Raw genomic sequence first — 21,332 nt, 5'->3', positions numbered from 1 at the left:
GTTTAACATTAATGCTAAATTTACAATACTTGGTATTTAATGCTAAACTTACATCACATGACAGCAGTTTGAAGTTATAGCTGCACTCAGTGACTTTGATTGGAGGTTGCTGGGTGGGTGTTTGTGGGGAGTGGGGGGGGGGCTTGTTAAATAAAGATTAGGGAAATTAAATTAATAGGAAAAAAAAGGAAAAGAAAAGATTGGTCTTGTTTTGTGGTCGATGTCGGACAACAGAGGAATAAAGTTACTTATGCCATTACTATTTTTCCCTGGTTGTTCCTCTGTTGTCTGTTGTTGATGGCGGAATGGGACCGGGTTGGACCTGCACGGTTTCGGCGGGTGGGGCTTCCTGGGTCGCGGCTCGTGGGCTCTCCCTGTTCTTCGTGGACGTTGCTCGGTGGCTTTGGTCGGGGTCACTGAGTGCAGCTATGACACGTCAGAGGAGATCTGGCCCTCCCGGCTGAGCCTGGTTTCTCCCGAGGTTTTTTTTTCTCCATTATTCAGCATTGGAGTTTGGGTTCCTCGCCACAGCAGTGCTGGCTTGCTCACCGGGAGACTGCATTTATTTATTTATTATTTATTTATTATAATGATCTTGCTTGGTCTATAAACACCATGCACTGTGCTGTGTTTTACCTTTCTGTGTTTTTCTTATTTGCTCCTGTAAAGCTGCTTTGGAACAATGCACATTGTGAAAAGCGCTATATAAATAAAATTGAATTGAATTTTTTGCAGCCTCTCTTTAAAACCTAGCACTGGTGATATTAATCATTTAAAGAAATGTAAAGAAAAAAAGACAAAACAAAAATAAATAAGAACATGCCAGAAATGGTCCATGGTTTTAATATTTTACTGAGAGCTTTTCTGGTTTAGAGGAAAATCTTTATACCACTTCAGGTGAAGAGAAATGCCACAACACTGATAATATACAGAGAGAAGAAACAATAATATAAGCACAGACATTATTTACATTCACTCAATCTATGACTTTATCAGAATAAGATACAGGGGAGACATTCATGGCATTTTAGACAACAAATGAATCAACAAACGCAAAGGCAACCAAATATATATCAATCAACATGACTGATAAATGCAAAGAGGTTAAAAGCCCAATATGGCGAAGCTTACAGGTTATTAAACAATACAGATCTGTACAATTTATAGGCTATAGGTTCTTTTTTTGTATTGAAAAATATCAGGTCATGCAAAATAAAAACCCAAACATACTTTTGTAAGAAAACAAAGAACGAAAGAGAATTATAAAAATAAACGTAGAAATAAATGGATGTTTTGCTGGTTACACCTTATGCATTACTGATGCAATTGTACACGATTCTACGTTAAGATATACAATAAATTCCACCTCTTTTAATAACACTTTGGTTTAGTTTAAAACAACTTCTATTTCATAAATTCTACAGTTCATAAACAGTCATTTCGAACCAAAATGTTAAATAAAAAAAGCCATGGAAAAAACACGCCTTGCTTCTTTTCAAATAAACAGCCGTTTAAGAAAATAACAAACTTCATACCCATGTTTTGTACAACATTTACAGTTTTGCTGGTGACAGAAAACACTCCAGGATCAAACAAATCCAACAAGTGCCCAATTCTCAAACAAACAGTATCAATGGATTTTGTAACCGGGTTATTTTACGAGTTAAACCACTGGAATGGTTTTAAACTTGACATAAAACCCTGACAATGTAGTCCAGTGAAAACACAAATCTATAGTTATATATATACAGATGAAAGTGATTGGGTATCATAAAGTGATAATATATGAATATACGAAAGAGTTTTATCATGGCAAGAAAATATCCACCGCTGTAGTGTGAATAATCACAATAAATCAATGAATCATCCAGAACTCTGTTCTTTTTTTAAAATGTACATTCAAAACGCTGCCCAGTGATAAAAATTGTGTGTCGTTCCCCTGTAAACACATTTTTATGATGCGAGTACAAAACCAAAAGAAAAGCACTTTTCACACATACAGAACCATGACGTCAAGGCAATAGAAAGCAATTCTTAGTTCACTTTTCTGTCTCATTTTCCAGATATCGCTGCTCTCACGCCCAGAATAAGAGGTAGACTCGCTGGAGAAACAATTTTGAGTTTACACCATTTTTCAAAGCTGATCCATTTAATAAAACCAGATTCTAACCACAACAATGTGGAATAACGCTTTTATGATCCAGTTAAACGTTTTTTCTCTCTTTCATTTCATTTATCAAGAAAGTGGACTTTTTCCTCTCGCTACACCTGAAACTGATGTGACCGAATATAAGGTACAACAGACCTGGACAGGGAACATACGCAATTAAGGTACAACATTCTAACAGACAACACATTTGCTTTTGTGTTCTGTACATATTGTAGAAACAAAATGTAAATGAAGTGAAATCTAGATTGACTGGCCTTTTTCCCACTTATATATTCTGCTATGAAGAAAGACCTGACATGAACTCTCGAGGTGAAGAGAAAGGAACGGGAAGATCATGAAGACGTAACCGGCGAATGCGACGGGAACAACTAATGCACGTTATAATAAAAGCTTTTAAACATAGCTGCCTGATCGCCGGCCATCTTCTGACAGAATCCTCTGAAATAATAGAATATACAAGCATCGGGCCCTCAACACACCTGGACAGCTTCATAATTCACGAGGTAAATCTTACTACACTCTTTTAAAACATGTTTCAGGTCACATTTCACTCTTAAATAAGAAATTATATTATGAAAATAAACTTCATTACAGTAATACAGTAAAACAATACTGTATTAAAGCAATGAAACCCTTCTGAGATGTTGGGAATTAGAATAATATTTCAAAGATAAACATCCGGATGCATTACAGGAAAGAGAATTGGGGAAAAAATGAGCTTAATCGTCCTGAATAAATGAGAAAAACCCCCAAAATGCTTCTTTGCTCCAATAATTCCTCTTTACACGAAAATATTTTTCTCTTTTGATTTTGGAGTGCAACACAAAGGCCCAAAAAAAGACTAGAAACAAATATATAGGTTGCATTTACCATCTCTTAAAAATACAACACAGACGTTACCAAACATAAAACCCAACACAACAGAACAACCTAATGTTTTTAAATAATCGAGGCGAAAGAAAGTAACCAACTATGGATCTTTCTCCATCTCACGTGAACATGTCAATGTCCAGACAACAGCGCAATATTTGACCTCTCATACAATCATAGACTCTTTCCCATCAACATACATACATACATACATACATACATACAACACGCCGGTCACGCAGCGGCGGGCTAAATGTTTGTCGTGTCCGGAGCAGTCTTGTCCACGGGACTGTTGTCTTGACTCCTCGAGGAGCGTTCCTGGGCCGGTTTTGAGTCTTTGTCTCCGGTACTGCTGGAAGATGGACCGGGTGACGGTAAAGAACGACCCGAGACATTATATGCCACCAGGAGCTCTTGGATTCTCTCCGTGGTCGGCTCCCATTTGGCAAAGCCAGCGTTATTTTGTAGGAAAATGACGGCTGTTCCATGGACGGCCTTGTAGTACATCTCGTCTCTACAAGCAAAAAAGATATCAATAATACATATATAAATAAATAGAATGGATCCTCGTCAAAATCATGTTTTCCACAACATCATACACAACCGCTTGACTTCTAAACCATTTTTATAAGATTACCGTAGTAAATTGGGGTATGGAGGCGTACTTGCTTGTTTTTTGTTTATTTTGAAACCCAGAAAAGTTATGGATTGCAGCTTTAAGAACATTTGTGGGCGTGTCTGACCTCTTGCAGATGTGCTGCGAGCCGCTGCGGTACTCGTGTTCGAACGCAGGGACGTTCATCTGGTGCCGGCGGAAGCGACTGCTCTCCATCCGCGTCAGTGCGGGGGTCGGCGGGTTGCGCCACTCCGGCACGAAGATGATGAAGGACAGCGGCTCGCTGGAGCGCTCCAGAAGATCCTGAGGGGAACGAGAGCGAGGGTCAGCGTCTGCCGTCTCGTACCAACACATTCTGTTTCCTGTGAAATTGACATGAGGTCACTAACTTCAAAGTGTTTCACCATGGTGTCCATGAGCTCCTCACAGAAGGGAGGGTTCGCCTCGAACGAGCCGCTGGCCGGAGAGAAGCTGAGGAACGGCCTGCGTGGACAGAACAGAGAAGTGTGAGGAAACACCGTGGTAAAGCAACGAGCCAGCATGGCACTACGATCGAACAATACGGTTTCTAAAATGCATGTGTACCCTCGAGACCCAAAGAAGCAGTCGATGTCTGGACACGCAGAGCAGAACTGCTTGAAGTAACAGTTCAGAGGGGAAGCGAAGCACTCGAACGTAACGCCAAACTGTTTATTGAGAGCCTCAAAAACAGCGACGGGAAGCGCCCCCTGTAGGCCGGAGCCCTCGTTCACACCTGAGCCGAACATCACCTGTAATTCACAGACAAACACGGTATTACTGTCATGTTCCAGCAGTTGACGTGACTAGTTTCTGATCAGAGATTTACCTGGTATCTTTTAATAAGGCACCAAACACGACACAAGAACTTTTCAAACCTCGGGTCATCAATGCAGCTGTATCGATACAGGAGTTCCTGTTTATGACACGCGTTGGAAAGAAATGCAAGAATATAAGATGAGAAATCCAGTCATTCAATTTAATCAAACATCTGAGAACTCCTCGTTTTAAAGCACATTCTTCAAAGCAATATGGAAACGGAAGCTCAATATCACACATCAGAAAAGCTATACAAGTGTGTGCTCATCAGCTCGGTTTGCATGTGTTTGTTGTACACACCAGTTTGCTGAAATGTCCACGGTTGACCTTCACCATTTCTCCTTTGTAGCGTAGACAGGCCATGTCGTTCTCAAAGTGCAGCTCAACGCGGGGTTGAGGAGGAGACGGGATGGACAATCTGACGGGATAACAATACACCAACCGGTCCTGAACCTCCGTCTTCTCCACACCTTCAACTTTAATACAAAATAAAAGACTCCATGTTCATGCAAAGTCTGTAGATACGGCTCGGGTGGTCTCATTTAAAAAAAGAAACACCATTGAACATAAGCCCAACTTTAGCGCGTGTCAGATGAAAACAGATTGAATTCTTGTTTAAAGGGGTCATATGGCATGAACACGTGTTCTTCTGTGTCTTTGGTGTGTTATAAGATGCTCATGCATGTATTAGACGTGTAAAATAGCAGAAATACAAGTGTGGGAACAAAAGAGTCATTCTATGTAAAAGCGAATGCTCACCCAGACCTGCCTGAAACACCTCGTGTAGCCACACCCCCACAAATCTACATCAGTTGGTGGTCTGATTTGACTAAGACCGCCCAAATGTAGACGCAAGTAAGGTGGGCGTACCTGTCAGTACAATTGAAGAGGAACCTGATGTTCCAGATATGGTCAGAGGCGTTACACGCTTGCAGTATTCCACCAATCACTACGCACTGGTGAACTGGCCAATCACAGCACACCTCGCTTTTCAGAGCCATGAGCTTTGTTAAAAATCTCAGAGAGGCGGAGCAAAGAGGAGATACAAACATGCACGGTGTGTGGAAAATACAGCGTTTATCAACCTTAAATCCTGTAGACACATTACATTACATCTAAAACAAACCATAATATTCCTTTTAGCCGTGTCATGTGACCCCTTTAAATCACAGACAAAACATACCTGAAATGTTGCAGTCTTTCAGCAGTTTGAGGTGAGCCTGCCGGATCCTGCGCACATATTCAGCAGAGATGTGATAAATCTTTGAACAGATGCCCTCGACGGAGTCCTTCGCCACGGCCGTCACGTGAGGGCCACACTGCTTCCGCAAATGCTCAAGACGATCCTGAGGAAAGTTCACATCGGGGTCAAGACGGCAGACAGACACGAGTGTTTCATAACGTTTCAGAAGATAAATGTTGAGAATGTACCATGTAGTCCTCTTTGCTCGCGGAGTGATCTCTTCTCAACCAGTTCATCGTGTCCTCAACGTTCCATTTCACCACCTTTCGACTCTCCGGCGTCGCGTTTCTGTGAACAAACCGTTCATTTCAACAACCGTTTCATGTCTAAATTCAAAAAACCATCGAAAACGTTTGCTGGCTTTTAGATATTTACCTGGAGTCGATCATTTTCTTGGCCGCCTCCGAATACTTGAACAAGAGTCTTCTGGCGTCTTCTTTATATTTAATGCGAGACAGCCTGAACATCACAGAGAGAGGAGTTACAGATCATTTTCAGATTTGAATATTGTTGTAAGACAACAGAAAAACGAGAGACTTTTATAAGGACCTGATAGGGATGTCGTTCATGATCTCTCGGAACATAGAAGGAGAAATAACCGGATCACATTCGCTGGGCAAGAGCGGATCCAAACCTTTATCCGCCACCTTCCTCTCCAAAAGCCAGCGGTTGAAGGACTCCCGCGGGGGCTCGATGCCTGCGAGACGAGTGATGTGGAAATCTCTTATGTGGACTTATTAGTGTTTTTAATACTAAAGAAAAGCTGGAGATTATTTGTAATGACAGAAGTGATGAAGTGTGGAGGCCATCATTAATGAGAGCGAACTAATAGACGATAACATAACAGACTTAAAATCCATCATCTCTTGAAGATTTTTTAGCTAATGTCAGTCAACAGAAATAAAGACTACAGATTTATATTAAATCTATACACATTATACTCGTACAGTCAGTTCTGTTCATTACAATCTATTCTACTTCCACATTTCCCCATGACTGAACAGGGCAGATTTCTAAAACTCACAACAGATGTGTAGTTATTAGGGCTGTCAGACGATTCATCGCGATTAATCGCATCCAGAATAAAAGTTTGTGTTTACATCATGTTGTCTGTGTACTGTGCATATTAATTTTGTATTTATAAAAACACACACATGCATGCATACATTTAAGACAAATATTAAATGTAATAACCCTTTATGTCTTGGTAAATGTAAATATTTTCTAAATAAGTACACGTGTATGTGTATGTGTTTATAAATACAAAATTAATATGCACAGTACACAGACAACATATATGATGTAAACACAAACTTTTATTCTGGGTGCGATTAATCGCGATGAATCGTTTGACAGCACGAGTCTTTATATGATTTAGAAGTTGTAGAAGTTCACTCTTTTTGCCTCAGGCTAGTTATGAAAGTTTCAGTAAGACACAAAACTGTGAGCCAATTCGGTTTCAAACATCAGTGTCTCCATGTGATGATGATGTCCAACGGCAGCGCTGAATGTGAACGTACCCTCACGCTGTGAGCACAGCTCGTGATAATGCTGCCGAAGTTTGGTGGTGAGCTGAGCTCTCTGAAGCTCCATCTCAGGGTGGGGGGGCAGGTGGTCAGCGGGAGCCCGCTCTCGAATCACAGCGTTCGTCTGAATGTCCAGGTCCCAGTACACACTGAAACGCAAACCATATTAAACCTCGTTGACTTCCACTGTACGAGCACATTTCTCTAAATATCTTCTTTTCAGTTCCAATGAAGAAAGACTTCAAACAAGCACATGAGGGAGAATAAAGGATGACAGAATTTGATTTGGTGTAGAAGTGGTGTAAATGGTCCTGTCACAGAAACAAGCGTAGGGAAAAACACAGCACTTCAAACTCACACAGAAGGTCGATAGGGAGCAGGTGCGGGCACGCTGGATTGGCCTTGTTTATCATCTGTGGTGGAGAGCCAGGGTTTGACTCCTGGTGTGCTGGGAGAAATGGGGACTGTGGGAGTCGTCGGAGTGACGGGAATCTCAACCTGAATTGGAAAGACACATAAACACTATGAGAAATCTCACAAACAAATAAGTTATAAATCCACCTAATGAACTGAACTGACCCTTGGCCTCTTGAAACTGTTGGAAACCGGCTGAGGCATCTCTTCTGACGAGTGTCTCTTACGCTGGCCGTTGCCGAGTCCCGCATCAGCCGCCGCCTCGCCGGAGGCAGGAGCCGCGTTCAAGCCCAGAGGATCCGACTACAATGACAGCAAACCCAGACAAACCGTCACACCTGATACCTGACCATGACATCAAACAACATCAAAACATCCAACAACTTACGATGACGTCATGTTGACCCAGGACAGGCATCTCCCACAGAGACTGGTTAGTGAAGCGGTTAAAGTAATATGGCCGATTCTCTCTTTTACTCCAACATTTCGACCATCCAGCCTGAATCAGCTCATCTGAAAGACACACTGCAGATCAGAGACACAAGCATCTCAAACGAAAAAGGGTTTCTTATTCCTTGATTTTAAGATCTAATCAAATCTGTGTGTTTGTGTTCCGGTGACACACCTGGCAGCTCTTGGATGGGTTTGCTGGGTGAGGGTGATAAGGGCGCGTCCTGTGATGTGGACCCGGTGGGCGACATGACCAATGGCTGATCTGCCGTTAGGATTTCGTGGTTTTCACTCGTCATAGCTCCTCATTTGTCCTGTCTTCAGAGAAACAAGTGTAATGCTCTTAAAATACAAATATAAACGCATCTTGTACATACACTTAAGATTCAAGATGTTTATTTTCATATGCATCTAGGTACAATTCAATTCTGATTTTGTTTTTCATTCAATTCAATTGCAACAAAAAGTATATTATATGAATAACATTCTGTGGCTATTCGCAATGACTAGATTAGATTCAACGTTATTGTCATTACACAAGTACAGGGCAACGTATAAGTTATATGTATGATGGCATCTTCTGTGTAAACCTCAGTGACTTCAGGTGTCAAACGAGAATAATTTCATGAAGGCTTTATTGATGTTCACACACATCAATACAACGGTCCAAACAGTTTATTGTAAATTCGCGTGGAGTAAAACTGATCCAAAACAAAAACAATGACACAAAGTTTTCACGCACCAACTTTCTGACATAACAGAATGTTCGAGACATTATCAGCAGAACAACATGTTGTTTTCATGTTCTTTTGGGACACTTACTGCACTGGCGTCTCTGAGACCACAAACACATTTCCCCAGAACAAGAGATGTGAGCTTCACAAATGTATGAGATAAATGTCGACTCTGGACACAGTTGAAGTGAATGTGAAAATAGAAACGCTCAACATGAAAATAATGCAACTTAAGCTTCTAATGAAAGTGAAACTTCATGGATCTGCAGTGTTCCCAAGACAAACATTTCATTTTCTTTATTGAAAACTCTTAACAGTGTAACGGATCCAAACAAACACCAGCTACTGTCCATCAGAACACTGGGATATAATTACTGTGAAAACATCATGTTTCTCAAGAGTACTACAACAGTACTGTGGTGTTCTCTCAACTACATCATCATAGGAATTTGGCTCAAGGATATGATAACCGCTAAGGAATAAGACTGAAATATCTCGGTCCAAAAGGCGCAATTGTAGCATATTACGACCTGACACCACAGTATTTTTGTCAGGGCATTTCATTTATAATCAACTATTTTTGCAATACCACTTTATGATGAAAAACTCATACTGTAATATCACCGTAACGTAATATCACGATGAAAAAGCAGAGTAGCATTATAACATGGCCACCTAACGGCACGGTATGTCGCCGAAACGAAAACTACGGTATTGTGGCAACACTATGGTACAGCGCTGGAACCCGTCTGTAATATCACGGTACCGTGTCCACAACAGCCCAACACTACAGTATTTTAGATGACTGACTCCACATAACGCGCATCTAACCTACACAAATGTTTACAGTATTCGTCGTCTATATTAAAGCGCAAATGAGCGCGAGAACGGCACGCATGCGCACGCTCGCCGGCTCGAGCCAGCCGAAAACAAACCCGCAGGAGGAGAGCGAAACATCCAACAAAGAGCGACGGCCGCGCAGTCGACGTGCCGCGAAAACTCGCTGAAATGAGACCGAGTTGCGGCTCGTTCGGCAGCGTTCGTGCGCAGAAAGGACGAGGACACATAGGGCCAACATTTGAGTGTGTTAAACCGCTCATTTCTGCACTTAAACCCCCGCCAATCTTCACGATAATTTAGGCGCGCACTTTCACTTTGCAGAAACGGTTGACAAGATGGCGCGCGCTCTCGCACACCAAGCGCTGCGCGCCCTCCGTAACACAGCGGCTGTTTAACGCACGCACAGCGCACTTATGCAGGAACCGGGGCGATATTCTTGTGCCCCGTGCGTTCCGCCGCACGCCCGTATGTCTGGTACGGCTCCACGATGGCTGGATCTCTTACCTTAGAGAGGTTTGTTGGGAGTCCTCGATAGGCTTTGCGCTATAGAGTTCGGACCCGCCTCCGCCTCTCCCTCCCCACCGACTCCGCCATCTTGTATCGGGCTCTCGGAGTCGTTTAATGCGCATGCGCCGGTTCAGTCGCCGTCCGCGTTGAGACCCGACGCAGCGGGGCGGCCATTTGCAGAAGGGCAGCGACTGCGTTTAAAACATTCATACTTTTACTACTGTCTGTTTTATTTTATACGATAACTGGGATATTCTGTTCTGATTTGTTCTTTCGAAGTCGATTGAAAGCAAATAATTTATTTGTTATTATTTTTTCGTAAACGTTTTCAAACCGTGTGCATTTATCTTTCCCACTTTGTAATCAAAATTCAATTTTATTCGGTAAGAAAATACCACTATAACATTAAATAAGGTATGGTTCATTTTTCCCTTTGCATTTGTGGTCTTCTTTTTATGTCATTTGAACTTTAAATTTAAAGGTTTATTGTACATTTGTGTGAATGCACAGCTGCGTGCTGTTGCAGGGCCGTGCACAGACATTTTGATGGGCAGTGGCCGAAACAACAAAAAAAGGGCACTAAGGGTTGGGACAGGAGGAGACAGCACACGCTCTTAGAAATGTCTTTCTACTTATCACACTCAGTAAATATGTATATCTATATTTTATGTTGTCGTATGTTACGGTACAACTCTTTTAAAACATTTGTGGTAGCCAATATACAGCATTTTCACAATAATGGTGATTTGTTGAAATTTCAAACATTTTTCAACATTATTTGCAGTGCAAAAGTTATATTTACATTTATGCGTTTGGCAGACGCTTTTATCCAACGTGACTTACATTGCATTATTCTATGCATTTGTTTCTGAGCATGCGCAATCACTTGGATCGAACCCATGACCTTGGCGTTGCTATAGTGCCACGCATGCTCTAACCACTGAGCTGGGAATATTGATGCATTAACATTAACAAATGATTCAATGGTTTTCACATGCTCTCCTGCTATCTGGGCTACTATTAATATGGTCTAAATACATGTTATTTATATGATATATGTTATAGATTACTGGTTTCAACTAAGAAAATAGATAATGGGAAATGTACTGCACAGCAGTTAAAAGTGTGACAAACTGTCAGCTTTGTGAAGGCATTTTATACAAAGTGTGCCAATAACTGCAAATTTGGTGTTCTTTATATCAGATCGATACAACAATTTGATTTGACAAGAATTCTCATTTTCTTACGAGAACATGGATATTTTGTACATGTTGTTAGCAGTTAACACCAATAATAAAAAACCAGGAGCAAAACATTACAAACAATCAAATGATTAATTCTGCGTATCAAGAGCTGTCTGTAATGTGGATAATGTCCTTACAGTGATGGGATGAACTGTGCGGACAGGTAATGTCTGTGAGTGACACTGGGGAGCGAGCGGGAAAACACGGAGCCGATCAGAGGATGTCTAGCGGAGTGTTAACAGACGTATTTCAGCGGGGATCTTGAATGGATGCCTGCCCGGAGGTGGGGGTGGGGTTGAGAGGGGCACCTTAGAGGATGAGGGCAGAGGGGCAGTGGCTCTAGCCACCGGGCCACCCCCCTGTGCACGGCCCTGGGTTATTTTCTTAAATAAAAGGCATTGCAACACTTGTTTTGTTCCATTCACACAATATCTGGAACATTTGACTGATCTTATTAAACTGCACAACATGCATCTATAAATACTGTTTAAAAATACTGTATTATTATGCCACTTATAGGCCTACATCACGTTCTTTACCTTATATTAGTCACATGAACAGTTTTAATATAGATCACTTGCCATTTAGACATCTTGACCTTTACACTATGTCACTTACACTTCCTCATTTTCCATTACTTGAACAATAACTCTTCATGGAAACTTTGTGTTGCTATTTGCACCTCTAGTTAGATTTCACAGGCTTTGCCCTTTGTGCATAATTACAATAAAGTTTTTATGTGTGAATAAATGGTTGCAAAGTACTCAAACTACGAGTCAATATAGTGACAGTCGCATCAAGTCACAGATATGGACCGGTGATCCAAATATTGTTATAATAAAAAACTTTGTGTTGCTTCTACTGTAAGTGTGTGTGGGGGTGATAGATCAAATCCCATCTGTCTGGTACAAGAACATGTGATTCAGTAAAGAAATATACGTTACTCAACCCCTCATTTCAAATGTCTTATATCCTTTACTAAAAAAGACAAGACATTTGATGTGCTTGCCCTATAACTGATGCCCTCAAACTTTCAAGTGTGATTTTTCCTGTGCTGATTTAGTTTCTCAGAAGTGAGCTCCACCTTGGTGCTCTGTGGTTTCAGTTCAAGCAGAACCCAGCTGTTTAACATCATGCGATTCTATGAAACCTTGCAACTTGGCCTTCTAAGAAGTCACAAACTAATTTCAGGTTTACTCTGCAAAAATAAAAGGGCAGACCACTGTGATGTCTTTCATGAAACCCATAATGTAGCCTGTGACCACTCAACGTTTCTTTTAAGTTTTGCTCTCTTTTAATCAATCTTTTACATTGACTAATTTAACAAACACATTTTTACATCTACAAATAGTTTAAAAAAAAAGCAAAATACTGTCAGTACATCCAACGCAGTCAAAGACAATGAAGCTAAATTTAGTCTTGTCCTTACTTGGAAAATCTTCACCTTGCACAACATGCTGGTGAATTACAGCCAAAATTGTAACCACAAAGCTATATGACGTCAGGAGCTGCCCTTATAAATCCAGTCAGAATATGAAGAACCTGTTGTAGAGATACAACACTAAAAGAGAGGATTACAAGAGAGGATTTTATTCATTTCTCTCATGATTCTCCGGCCGCAGGAAAACTACAAAATCCTCCAAGAGTTTCTGTTTCAGACAGTCTGCATTTCCACACCACTGTAAGTGTTTTATATTGTGAAAGACATTTGGCAAAAGTATTTGGGGAGGGAATAATGTGTACAGAGTTTATGGTTTTATTTCAAATCAACACTGAATGAGAGATGCAGTAGATCTATAATGGAGGTAGGTTTAGGTTTCTATAATTCTATTTTTGAAATATTTTGCAATCAGACATGAGTTATAATCTGGATTTAGATCTTAACATTATGGGCTCTTTTTAAATGTCTTTTCCTCCCTCATGGGGTCTTGGACCCGCATTTAGAAAATTAGCACATCTAAATAATGAAAAGAGTGCATTCATTACAGGTATAAAGTTCAATAATATATAGATAAACTGTCTTGAATCTGCAAATATTTGTGATGGAGGGTTAGGGTTAAAGTTTTGCAGCGCTACATCCCATCTGGACAAAAACCTGAATGTAAAGCTAGTTTTTATTGTTGCTGTATTGTGTTTCTGTATAGTGCAGAGTTATTATAGTTTTGATTTGAGTTTTATTTAGTTTTATTCATATTTTTAATTAGTTTTTATTTTTACATTTGTAGTTTTTATGTTCATTTTAGTTAGTTTTAGCAATTTTGGTATGTGCTTTTGTCATTTTATATCATTCATTTGTTATTTTTTTATAGAAGATTAATTAATTTTTATTTTAGGTTTTGTTTATTATTATACTTTTAGTGTTTTAAACTTATTTCAGTTCATTTTTAAGGCAACATTTACATTTTTCTCAAAAAAAGTCTGTATTTTATTTGATTTCAACGTTCACGTTTTCAAAGTTTTAATTTTAGTAAACTAAAACAACCTTGGTACAGTGTCAAGATTCCCATTACAAAAACAAGTATATTGACATTGACCTTATATTCTTTAAGTGTACTTTAGTATACTTGTAAGTCTACTATTTGGGAATAAATCTGCCCACTTTTTTTAGTTTATAAAACTGTACTTTTAAGTATCCTTGAAGTGTAACAGTAAATTTGAACCACAAATCTTTTCTGAGAAGCACATAAAAGTCAGACTAAAAGTATTTCATGGAGGGTATTGACCTGGAGAAGAATCTCATGTGAACTGCAGTAACCTCGCTGTCATCCCGAAGCCAACACCACCTCATGTCTGAAAACACTCACACTGACCAGTCCAAATGTAAACAATTAGAGAAGTATGTACCAAAACATTCTCAAAACAGAACATCCCTCCTGAAATATAAAGACCTCAGGCTTCATTTTGTCCGGCGATCGTGTCAAAGGTCAGACAACAAAGCCGTCGCTGACAGATATTTATGAGACATCTCAGTAATTACCGCGGGACGCTCTCGACCCCACAGGGATTCACATCAGGAGAATGAAGCATTTGTGAGATCTTTACGCCTGCCTGAGATCATCTTTTTTGAAGAGGGCTAAATCAGCTGGGCCCTGGGCTCAATGACCCTATAAAACCCATCAGGACGGTTTGTTTGGGTCCTGTGTGTTCCTGTGGGTGACTGAAGACAGCTGCTTCCAGCACAACAAACACGCGCACACACACGCACACACACACATACACACACGTTTGCTCAGCTACAGTATATTTATGAGAACATACATTGATGCAATGCAATCTCTAGCCCGTTACCCTAACCATCAGAACTACACGCCTGACCCTAACCCTGACCCTAAACCTGATTATAACCTAAACCCTAAACCCAAGTCTTCACCCTCAAACAGCCCTTTAAAGGGGTCTCTGGAAGTGAGGACCGGCCAAAATGTCCTCACTTTACTCTCCTTGTCCTCACACCGCTGGTCTACAACTCAAACCGGTCCTCACAAATATAGATGTACAAGTACACACACACACACACACACACACACACACACACACACACATTCTCACATCAACAATATTAAAAATAACTCAGGATTTTTACATTGTAATATGTAGTGGAAACATAAACATATAAGAAACAAAAACAGTAATAATATAGGCCTATGTTACGTAAATAACCGTGGAAACATCAAGTCTCTCTCTCTCTCTCTCTCTGTCTCTCCTCTCTCTCCTGTCTTTCTCTCTCTCTCTCTCTCTCTCTCTCTCTCTCTTCTTCTCTCTTCTCTCTCTCTCTCTCTCTCTCTCTCTCTCTCTCTCTCTCTCTCTCTCTCTCTCTCTCTCTCTCTCTCTCTCTCTCTCTCTCTCTCTCTCTCTCTCTCTCTCTCTCTCTCTCTCTCTCTCTCTCTCTCTCTCTCTCTCTCTCTCTCTCTCTCTCTCTCTCTCTCTCTCTCTCTCTCTCTCTCTCTCTCTCTCTCTCTCTCTCTCTCTCTCTCTCTCTCTCTCTCTCTCTCTCTCTCTCTCTCTCTCTCTCTCTCTCTCTCTCTCTCTCTCTCTCTCTCTCTCTCTCTCTCTCTCTCTGTCTCTTCTCTCTTCTCTCTCTCTCTTCTGTCTCTCTCTCTCTCTCTCTCTCTCTCTCTCTCTCTCTCTCTCTCTCTCTCTCTCTCTCTCTCTCTCTCTCTCTCTCTCTCTCTCTCTCTCTCTCTCTCTCTCTCTCTCTCTCTCTCTCTCTCTCTCTCTCTCTCTCTCTCTCTCTCTCTCTCTCTCTCTCTCTCTCTCTCTCTCTCTCTCTCTCTCTCTCTCTCTCTCTCTCTCTCTCTCTCTCTCTCTCTCTCTCTCTCTCTCTCTCTCTCTCTCTCTCTCTCTCTCTCTCTCTCTCCTCTCTCTCTCTCTCTCTCATCTCATCTCTCTCTCTCTCTCTCTCTCTCTCTCTCTCTCTCTCTCTCTCTCTCTCTCTCTCTCTCTCTCTCTCTCTCTCTCTCTCTCTCTCTGCTCTCTCTCTCTCTCTCTCTCTCTCTCTCTCTCTCTCTCTCTCTCTCTCTCTCTCTCTCTCTCTCTTTCTCTCTCTCTCTCGCTCTCTCGCTCTCTCTCTCTCTCTCTCTCTCTCTCTCTCTCTCTCTCTCTCTCTCTCTCTCTCTCTCTCTCTCTCTCTCTCCCTCCCCCTCTCTCCGCCGTGCCTGTGAGAGTCAGTCTCTCTCTCTCTCTCTCTCTCTCTCTCTCTCTCTCTCTCTCTCTCTCTCTCTCTCTCTCTCCTGCACTATAAACACACACACACTGCTGCAGAGATCAGAGGAGAAAGAGCTGGACTGGTATCTTTCGTGTAAAAGGCAAGAGAAATCTCTTTGAAAGATGTTTTATATGAAGCTGTCAGAATGGGTTTTGCTGTCGTCGGGCAGGAGATGTGTTTGCTGTGTGTGAATAGAGAAGCTTGTGTTGAGTCCATAAGACGAACATCTGTGACCTCATTGCGTCTTATGAGCCAGCCGCTCATTACTCTGATGCGATCTTTATAACTAACACACGATAAATGTGTCATGTACGGATTGCACTATGTAATGAATGCTTTGTTTGATATATTTTACTTACGTATTTATCCAATTCTTTAGTTAACTTTAATCGTTTCTTTTATTTCTCAATTCATTTGAATTCTCTTTTGAAGAATATTTTACGTTGACGTATGCGATTGTGAATGAACACTAATCTGACTGTATTTAGTTTCTTCAATATAATCGAACACATGTTGAGTCAGCATTGTGTGTAGAAAGAGGAATAAACCTGTCTGGCCTTCACTCATATAAGAGATATAAAGCCCCAGATGTTTTCAGTTGTTTTGTATCTTTGTTTGTCACTAGTTTTCAATGGGTTGAGGATTTTTTTCATCTCATGAATTGGTTTAATATTGGAATTTTCACGAGGACACCGGAGATGTTGCAGCTGTCCTCTCTGCCTCATTCAGACAGATGACATTTATATCAACTTTGTTATATTGTGACTTTCAGGTCTGCTGAGGAATCATGGGACTGTTTGAGGTCTCAGTTATCGCTCTTCTTTCATCGGTCACCATGACATTAGCTGAACCCCCCGGATGTAAGATTCGGATCACAGCCCGAGGACTGGAGATGTGTAAGAGCCGCCCGTCACACTTCAGAAACTGCATCTGTCTCATAACGCAGCACTGATTGATGTCTTTGATGTGATATATTTTGACACACGTGATAGTAGATTGATATCCTAAAGTGTGATGTGTTGACACGCAGTGAAGTCCCAGACGAAGAAGTTTGTTGAAGACGAGATCAGTAACATCACGATGCCAGAGATGCGCGGCTCGGAGGGACGTTTCCAATACACCATTAAAAAGTAGGTTTTACACGTCACGGCCCAGAGATCCTGTCGCCAGTGATTCTGTAACGTCTGTGTTCCCCTCGACAGCGTGAAGATTACAGAGCTGGACCTGACCTCTGACCTGCGCTTCCACCCTGATGTCGGGCTCATCTTTGAAGTGCACAACTCCTCCATCACGCTCAACTTCCAGAGAAAGATCTTATACTGGCTTTTGTAAGTCCGATGTCTGAGACGAAGACGAAGACATTCTTCAGGTGTCTTCTTACTACATCTCGCGTGTCTTTTGTGTTCTCTCCGTCCGTCAGTTATGATGAAGGTGCTATCAACGCCTCGGCAGAAGGTGTCAACATCTTCACAGCCCTTCATCTGAGTCGAGACGAGGAGGGACGCCTGAAGATCGCCAACGCCACCTGTGAGGCGGCCATCGCTAAGATGAGAGCCAGGTTTAGCGGCACTCTCGGGTATTTGACTCTTGCTGGAACGTTCAGTGAATCTGTGGAGTGTGATGTTTGGGATTTGATGGATGTGTGTAAATGTTTTCACAGGAGGGTTTACGACTTCCTTGCCACCTTCTTGACTACAGGAATGCGCTTCGTTTTAAACAGACAGGTTTTGTTGAAGATTTTGTTCTTTGGGAAGCCATGTTTAGTCAACTAACTGAAGTAGCAAGCCAAACCCACTTCACTATCGCACTGTTCGAATAAATCAAATCAACTTGTTTGTTTGCATCAGATTTGTCCAGCCCTGAATCACGCGGCACTGGTTTTGGTTAACCAGCTGTTAGAAACCATTCCCGGTTAGTGAAGAAAGCTGATTATTGCATTAATGTTGTGTTCATGTTGAAACGCTGACACACACGTGTGTGTTTGTAGTGCGTGCGGAGGTGGACAATTATGTCGGGATCGATTACTCACTGCTGAGTGACCCGGTGGTGACCGGACGCAGTCTTGATATGGATTTTAGGGTGAGTGACGTGTGCTGGGTTGACGTGTAGTAACTCTGGTGATGTCATGATGCAGTAATACTTCAAACTCACTTCATACTGTATATAATTAAAGTGATCGTTCATCATTTACTCGCCCTCTTGTCATTTCAAACCTGTGTGACTTTCTTTCTCCCGCAGAACACAAAAGATATTTTGAAAAATGTTAACTGGACCCCATTCACTTGCATTGGTTTTGTGTCCATACAATAGAAGTGAATGGGGGCCAGCGCTGTTCGTTGACCAACATTCTTCAAAATAAATTCTTTTGTGTTCTGCGGGAGAAAGAAACTCATACAGGTTTAAAAATAAATGATGAGAGATTTTCATTCTTGGGTGAACTATCACTTTAAGTAAAGTTCAAGTTTATTTGAAGTATATTTATGTAGTAATTATATTAACGCCCTAGTATACTTGCAAGTGTAATTTCAGTACTACTTGGTACTAAATTGGCCCACGTTTTTGTTAATGAAAGTGCACGTTTAAGTGTAACAGAAGCACGCTCCGAGTTCACAACTACGTTTTCATTTATACTGCTATATACTCACAGTTTTTAGTTGATGAAAGAACACGTTGAAGTATACTCACAGTGAACTACTCAAGCGCTCAAATCTCATTTCTCTCGCTTGGACAGGGCATGTTTTATGATCTTAAGCATGAGAATAACACGCTAGTGAACTACGCTGTCAATCCAGTCGTAAGAGAGTATGATCGGATGATCTATCTGGCTCTCTCCGAGTATTTCTTCGACAGCGGACTCTACGCTTACTACACAGGTGGATTGTTCCAGATGCAGATAGCAAATGAACGGGTAAGACGCGGTACGTGTTTTCATATTCATGTGAAATGTGGCAAAACCTAAATGTTTTCTGTTTAACTCTTTACAGATGCCGAAGGATTTGGAGATGCTGCTCAGGACAACCTACTTCGGGACCATCATGATGCTGGTTGGAAATAATACTTTTCAACATAAATACAAATAGCACAGGCCTGAAGAGTCTGAACCCGATGTTTTGTTGTCAGAATCCGGCTCTGATGGATCACCCCATCTCTCTGGAGTTAGAGGTCACCGGTCCCCCTCGCTCCACCATCAAGACCTCCGGTGCCAGTGTCTCCGTCAACTCAAACGTCAAAGTTCTGGTCTTGCCTCCGGGAAAAGCAGCAGTTCAGCTCAGCAGCATGACAATGGTAAACATAAACCTAGAAAACACCCGTTTACACAATCCCCCAATACATTTACGTATGACGAGAAATATTTTACACTTTTGTTTAGGAAGGTAAATTTAACGCAAAGGTGTCGATGAAGGGAAAGCGCCTGGCAATCCATCTTGATCTAAGACGGTAAATGCACAGAACTGTATTTTACATTAGACCTGCTTTGCGAGTAACATTATGAACTGATGATCCTGATTTTCAGATTCAAAATCTTCTCCAATCAATCTGCTTTGGAATCATTGGCTGTAAGACTGTTTTCATTCGATGTTTCAATTAAACATACAAAATCATTTAAATGTGCAAAATAAATATAACAAACGTTTCTATCGAACCTTTTGCTCTCAGCTGATTCCACTGCAGGGTCCTCTGAAGACGATGTTACAGATATCTGTGGTTCCTCTCATTAACAGTAAGTCAAGCAGTTTTTATCATTGTTAGTTATTATAGTTTAAAAATGTTTTTATATCCTGAGGTTAAATAATACAAATAATGATTCTTGTCATCCAAAATGTGAATTTGGTTCCTTGCACGATTTTTTATTTCTCTGATCTGACAAAACATTGTGAAGCATCAGAACACTGTGTGCTCATCTAATGCTCATGACGTTCTCGTGTAAGATTACACTAAGCGTGGTGTGCAGATTCCTCTTCCAGATGGCATTGACTTCATCGAGGAGGTGGTCGAGTATCACAATGTGAGTCAAACTCTTCACACTTAAACTGAAGCTGTAGCCCTTTGGTTTGTAAAACACACCTGAACCAGATAATCACAGTCATAGACACATAAAGACGTCACATTGAACTCTCAGACTTGCCCTGTCCAATATGGCGGCACCATTGACGTCACAGCAACCAGCCAAAGCACTCAACGCAGGGTCTATGATGTATACATGTAGCCCAATGTTAAAAGTTCATCTGAAAATCACAGACAGGCGTGTAAGACATGTGTTGTTGTAATCCTCCAATCACTTACAGTTTTTTCCATGTTTGATTTTAAAGGGTTACATCATCGTAGGAGCCAACCTACATTTCAGAACAGGACTGCGAGAATTAATCGAGAAACGGCTGTCAAGCTCTTCAGACAACTCAATTTGAGAAGGGAATAAATGGCGTGCAAACCTTAACATCCATTTCCATGAAACATACGGATAGATATAATATTAGGACAATAGATTATGAACTAACCTTCCAGAAAAGCAAGATATTGGTCAACTTTAACAAGAATTCAGTCCTCAAGATTGCATATACGGAAAAGACCTGTATACAACACACGTTACTTTACATAAGTAAAATAGTTTTATATTGACTTACCGGTTTGGACTGAAACACATACATACCGCTGTAATATTAAATGTATAAACCGTGTATTTGATTTTGTACAAGTGTCTAAAATCACGTTGGGTTGTTGTTCTATAAAGTTTAAAACACTCTTTGTTGGAAATCATTTACCTTGATACTGGTAACAGTTAAGTTGTAGATAGTATGAATTAACAATAAAAATACCATTAATAAAACGGTCAGTTCTGGTCCTTGATTCTGATTGGCTGAGCCGAGTTCTAAGCCGTTATAAAATACCCTGATTTATAACGGTTGACCGCATTACGTAGCCTGAATATCACTTTATTTGATGAAACCTTGCTACGCATGTGGAATAAGTGTTTTATAAAAGCAATAAGCCGTGTGAAGCAGTGGGTTACAGAGCATTTAATAACAGCTGAGGGGGTTTAATGACTCGTGCCGTTATAAAGCGCACTGTAACCCACTGCTTCACACGGCTTATTGCTTTATTATTTATCTTGGTTACTACTACATTTACTCATTAATGAGAGAGAATTAATCCTTTTGTATTATTTATATATTTTCCAGGA

The 21,332-nt window shown here is 41.0% G+C and overlaps 2 protein-coding genes across 5 annotated transcripts; one reads left to right on the top strand and one right to left on the bottom strand.

The window, feature by feature from the left end:
- Positions 1-834: 834 nt before the first annotated feature.
- Positions 835-10,573, bottom strand: pcif1 (phosphorylated CTD interacting factor 1). 2 transcript variants are annotated; one of them, XM_057338509.1, is made up of 16 exons: positions 10,205-10,573; positions 8,302-8,444; positions 8,065-8,189; positions 7,842-7,979; positions 7,621-7,760; positions 7,257-7,411; positions 6,286-6,433; positions 6,112-6,195; positions 5,925-6,024; positions 5,677-5,839; positions 4,794-4,969; positions 4,504-4,590; positions 4,242-4,426; positions 4,046-4,139; positions 3,784-3,959; positions 835-3,554 (listed from the first exon to the last, which is right to left on the bottom strand). In XM_057338509.1, exons 2-16 carry the CDS (start codon positions 8,423-8,425, stop codon positions 3,290-3,292), a joined length of 2,160 nt encoding a protein of 719 aa, XP_057194492.1. In that variant the 5' UTR covers positions 8,426-8,444; positions 10,205-10,573; the 3' UTR covers positions 835-3,289. The 2 variants fall into 2 exon arrangements, with proteins under 2 accessions (XP_057194492.1, XP_057194493.1); XM_057338510.1 differs by lacking the exon at positions 10,205-10,573 and adding an exon at positions 8,949-10,192.
- A 2,428-nt stretch (positions 10,574-13,001) lies between these two features.
- Positions 13,002-21,006, top strand: pltp (phospholipid transfer protein). Of its 3 annotated transcripts, none has more exons than XM_057337416.1 (16): positions 13,002-13,132; positions 16,926-17,049; positions 17,184-17,283; positions 17,356-17,481; positions 17,574-17,729; positions 17,814-17,877; positions 18,001-18,064; positions 18,141-18,232; positions 18,885-19,061; positions 19,138-19,197; positions 19,274-19,438; positions 19,524-19,591; positions 19,668-19,710; positions 19,811-19,874; positions 20,083-20,159; positions 20,464-21,006. In XM_057337416.1, the coding sequence occupies exons 2-16, from the start codon at positions 16,941-16,943 to the stop codon at positions 20,557-20,559; spliced, it is 1,461 nt and encodes a 486-aa protein (XP_057193399.1). In that variant the 5' UTR covers positions 13,002-13,132; positions 16,926-16,940; the 3' UTR covers positions 20,560-21,006. The 3 variants fall into 3 exon arrangements, with proteins under 3 accessions (XP_057193399.1, XP_057193401.1, XP_057193400.1); XM_057337418.1 differs by lacking the exon at positions 13,002-13,132 and adding an exon at positions 13,193-13,256; XM_057337417.1 differs by lacking the exon at positions 13,002-13,132 and adding an exon at positions 16,122-16,253.
- Positions 21,007-21,332: the final 326 nt, after the last annotated feature.

The sequence above is a fragment of the Triplophysa rosa genome, linkage group LG7 (assembly GCF_024868665.1).
Source record: "Triplophysa rosa linkage group LG7, Trosa_1v2, whole genome shotgun sequence".
In the NCBI taxonomy this organism is placed as follows: Eukaryota; Metazoa; Chordata; class Actinopteri; order Cypriniformes; family Nemacheilidae; genus Triplophysa; species Triplophysa rosa.
Note: the sequence above shows the minus strand (reverse complement) of the source record. Positions and strands in the feature narration are given on the sequence as shown.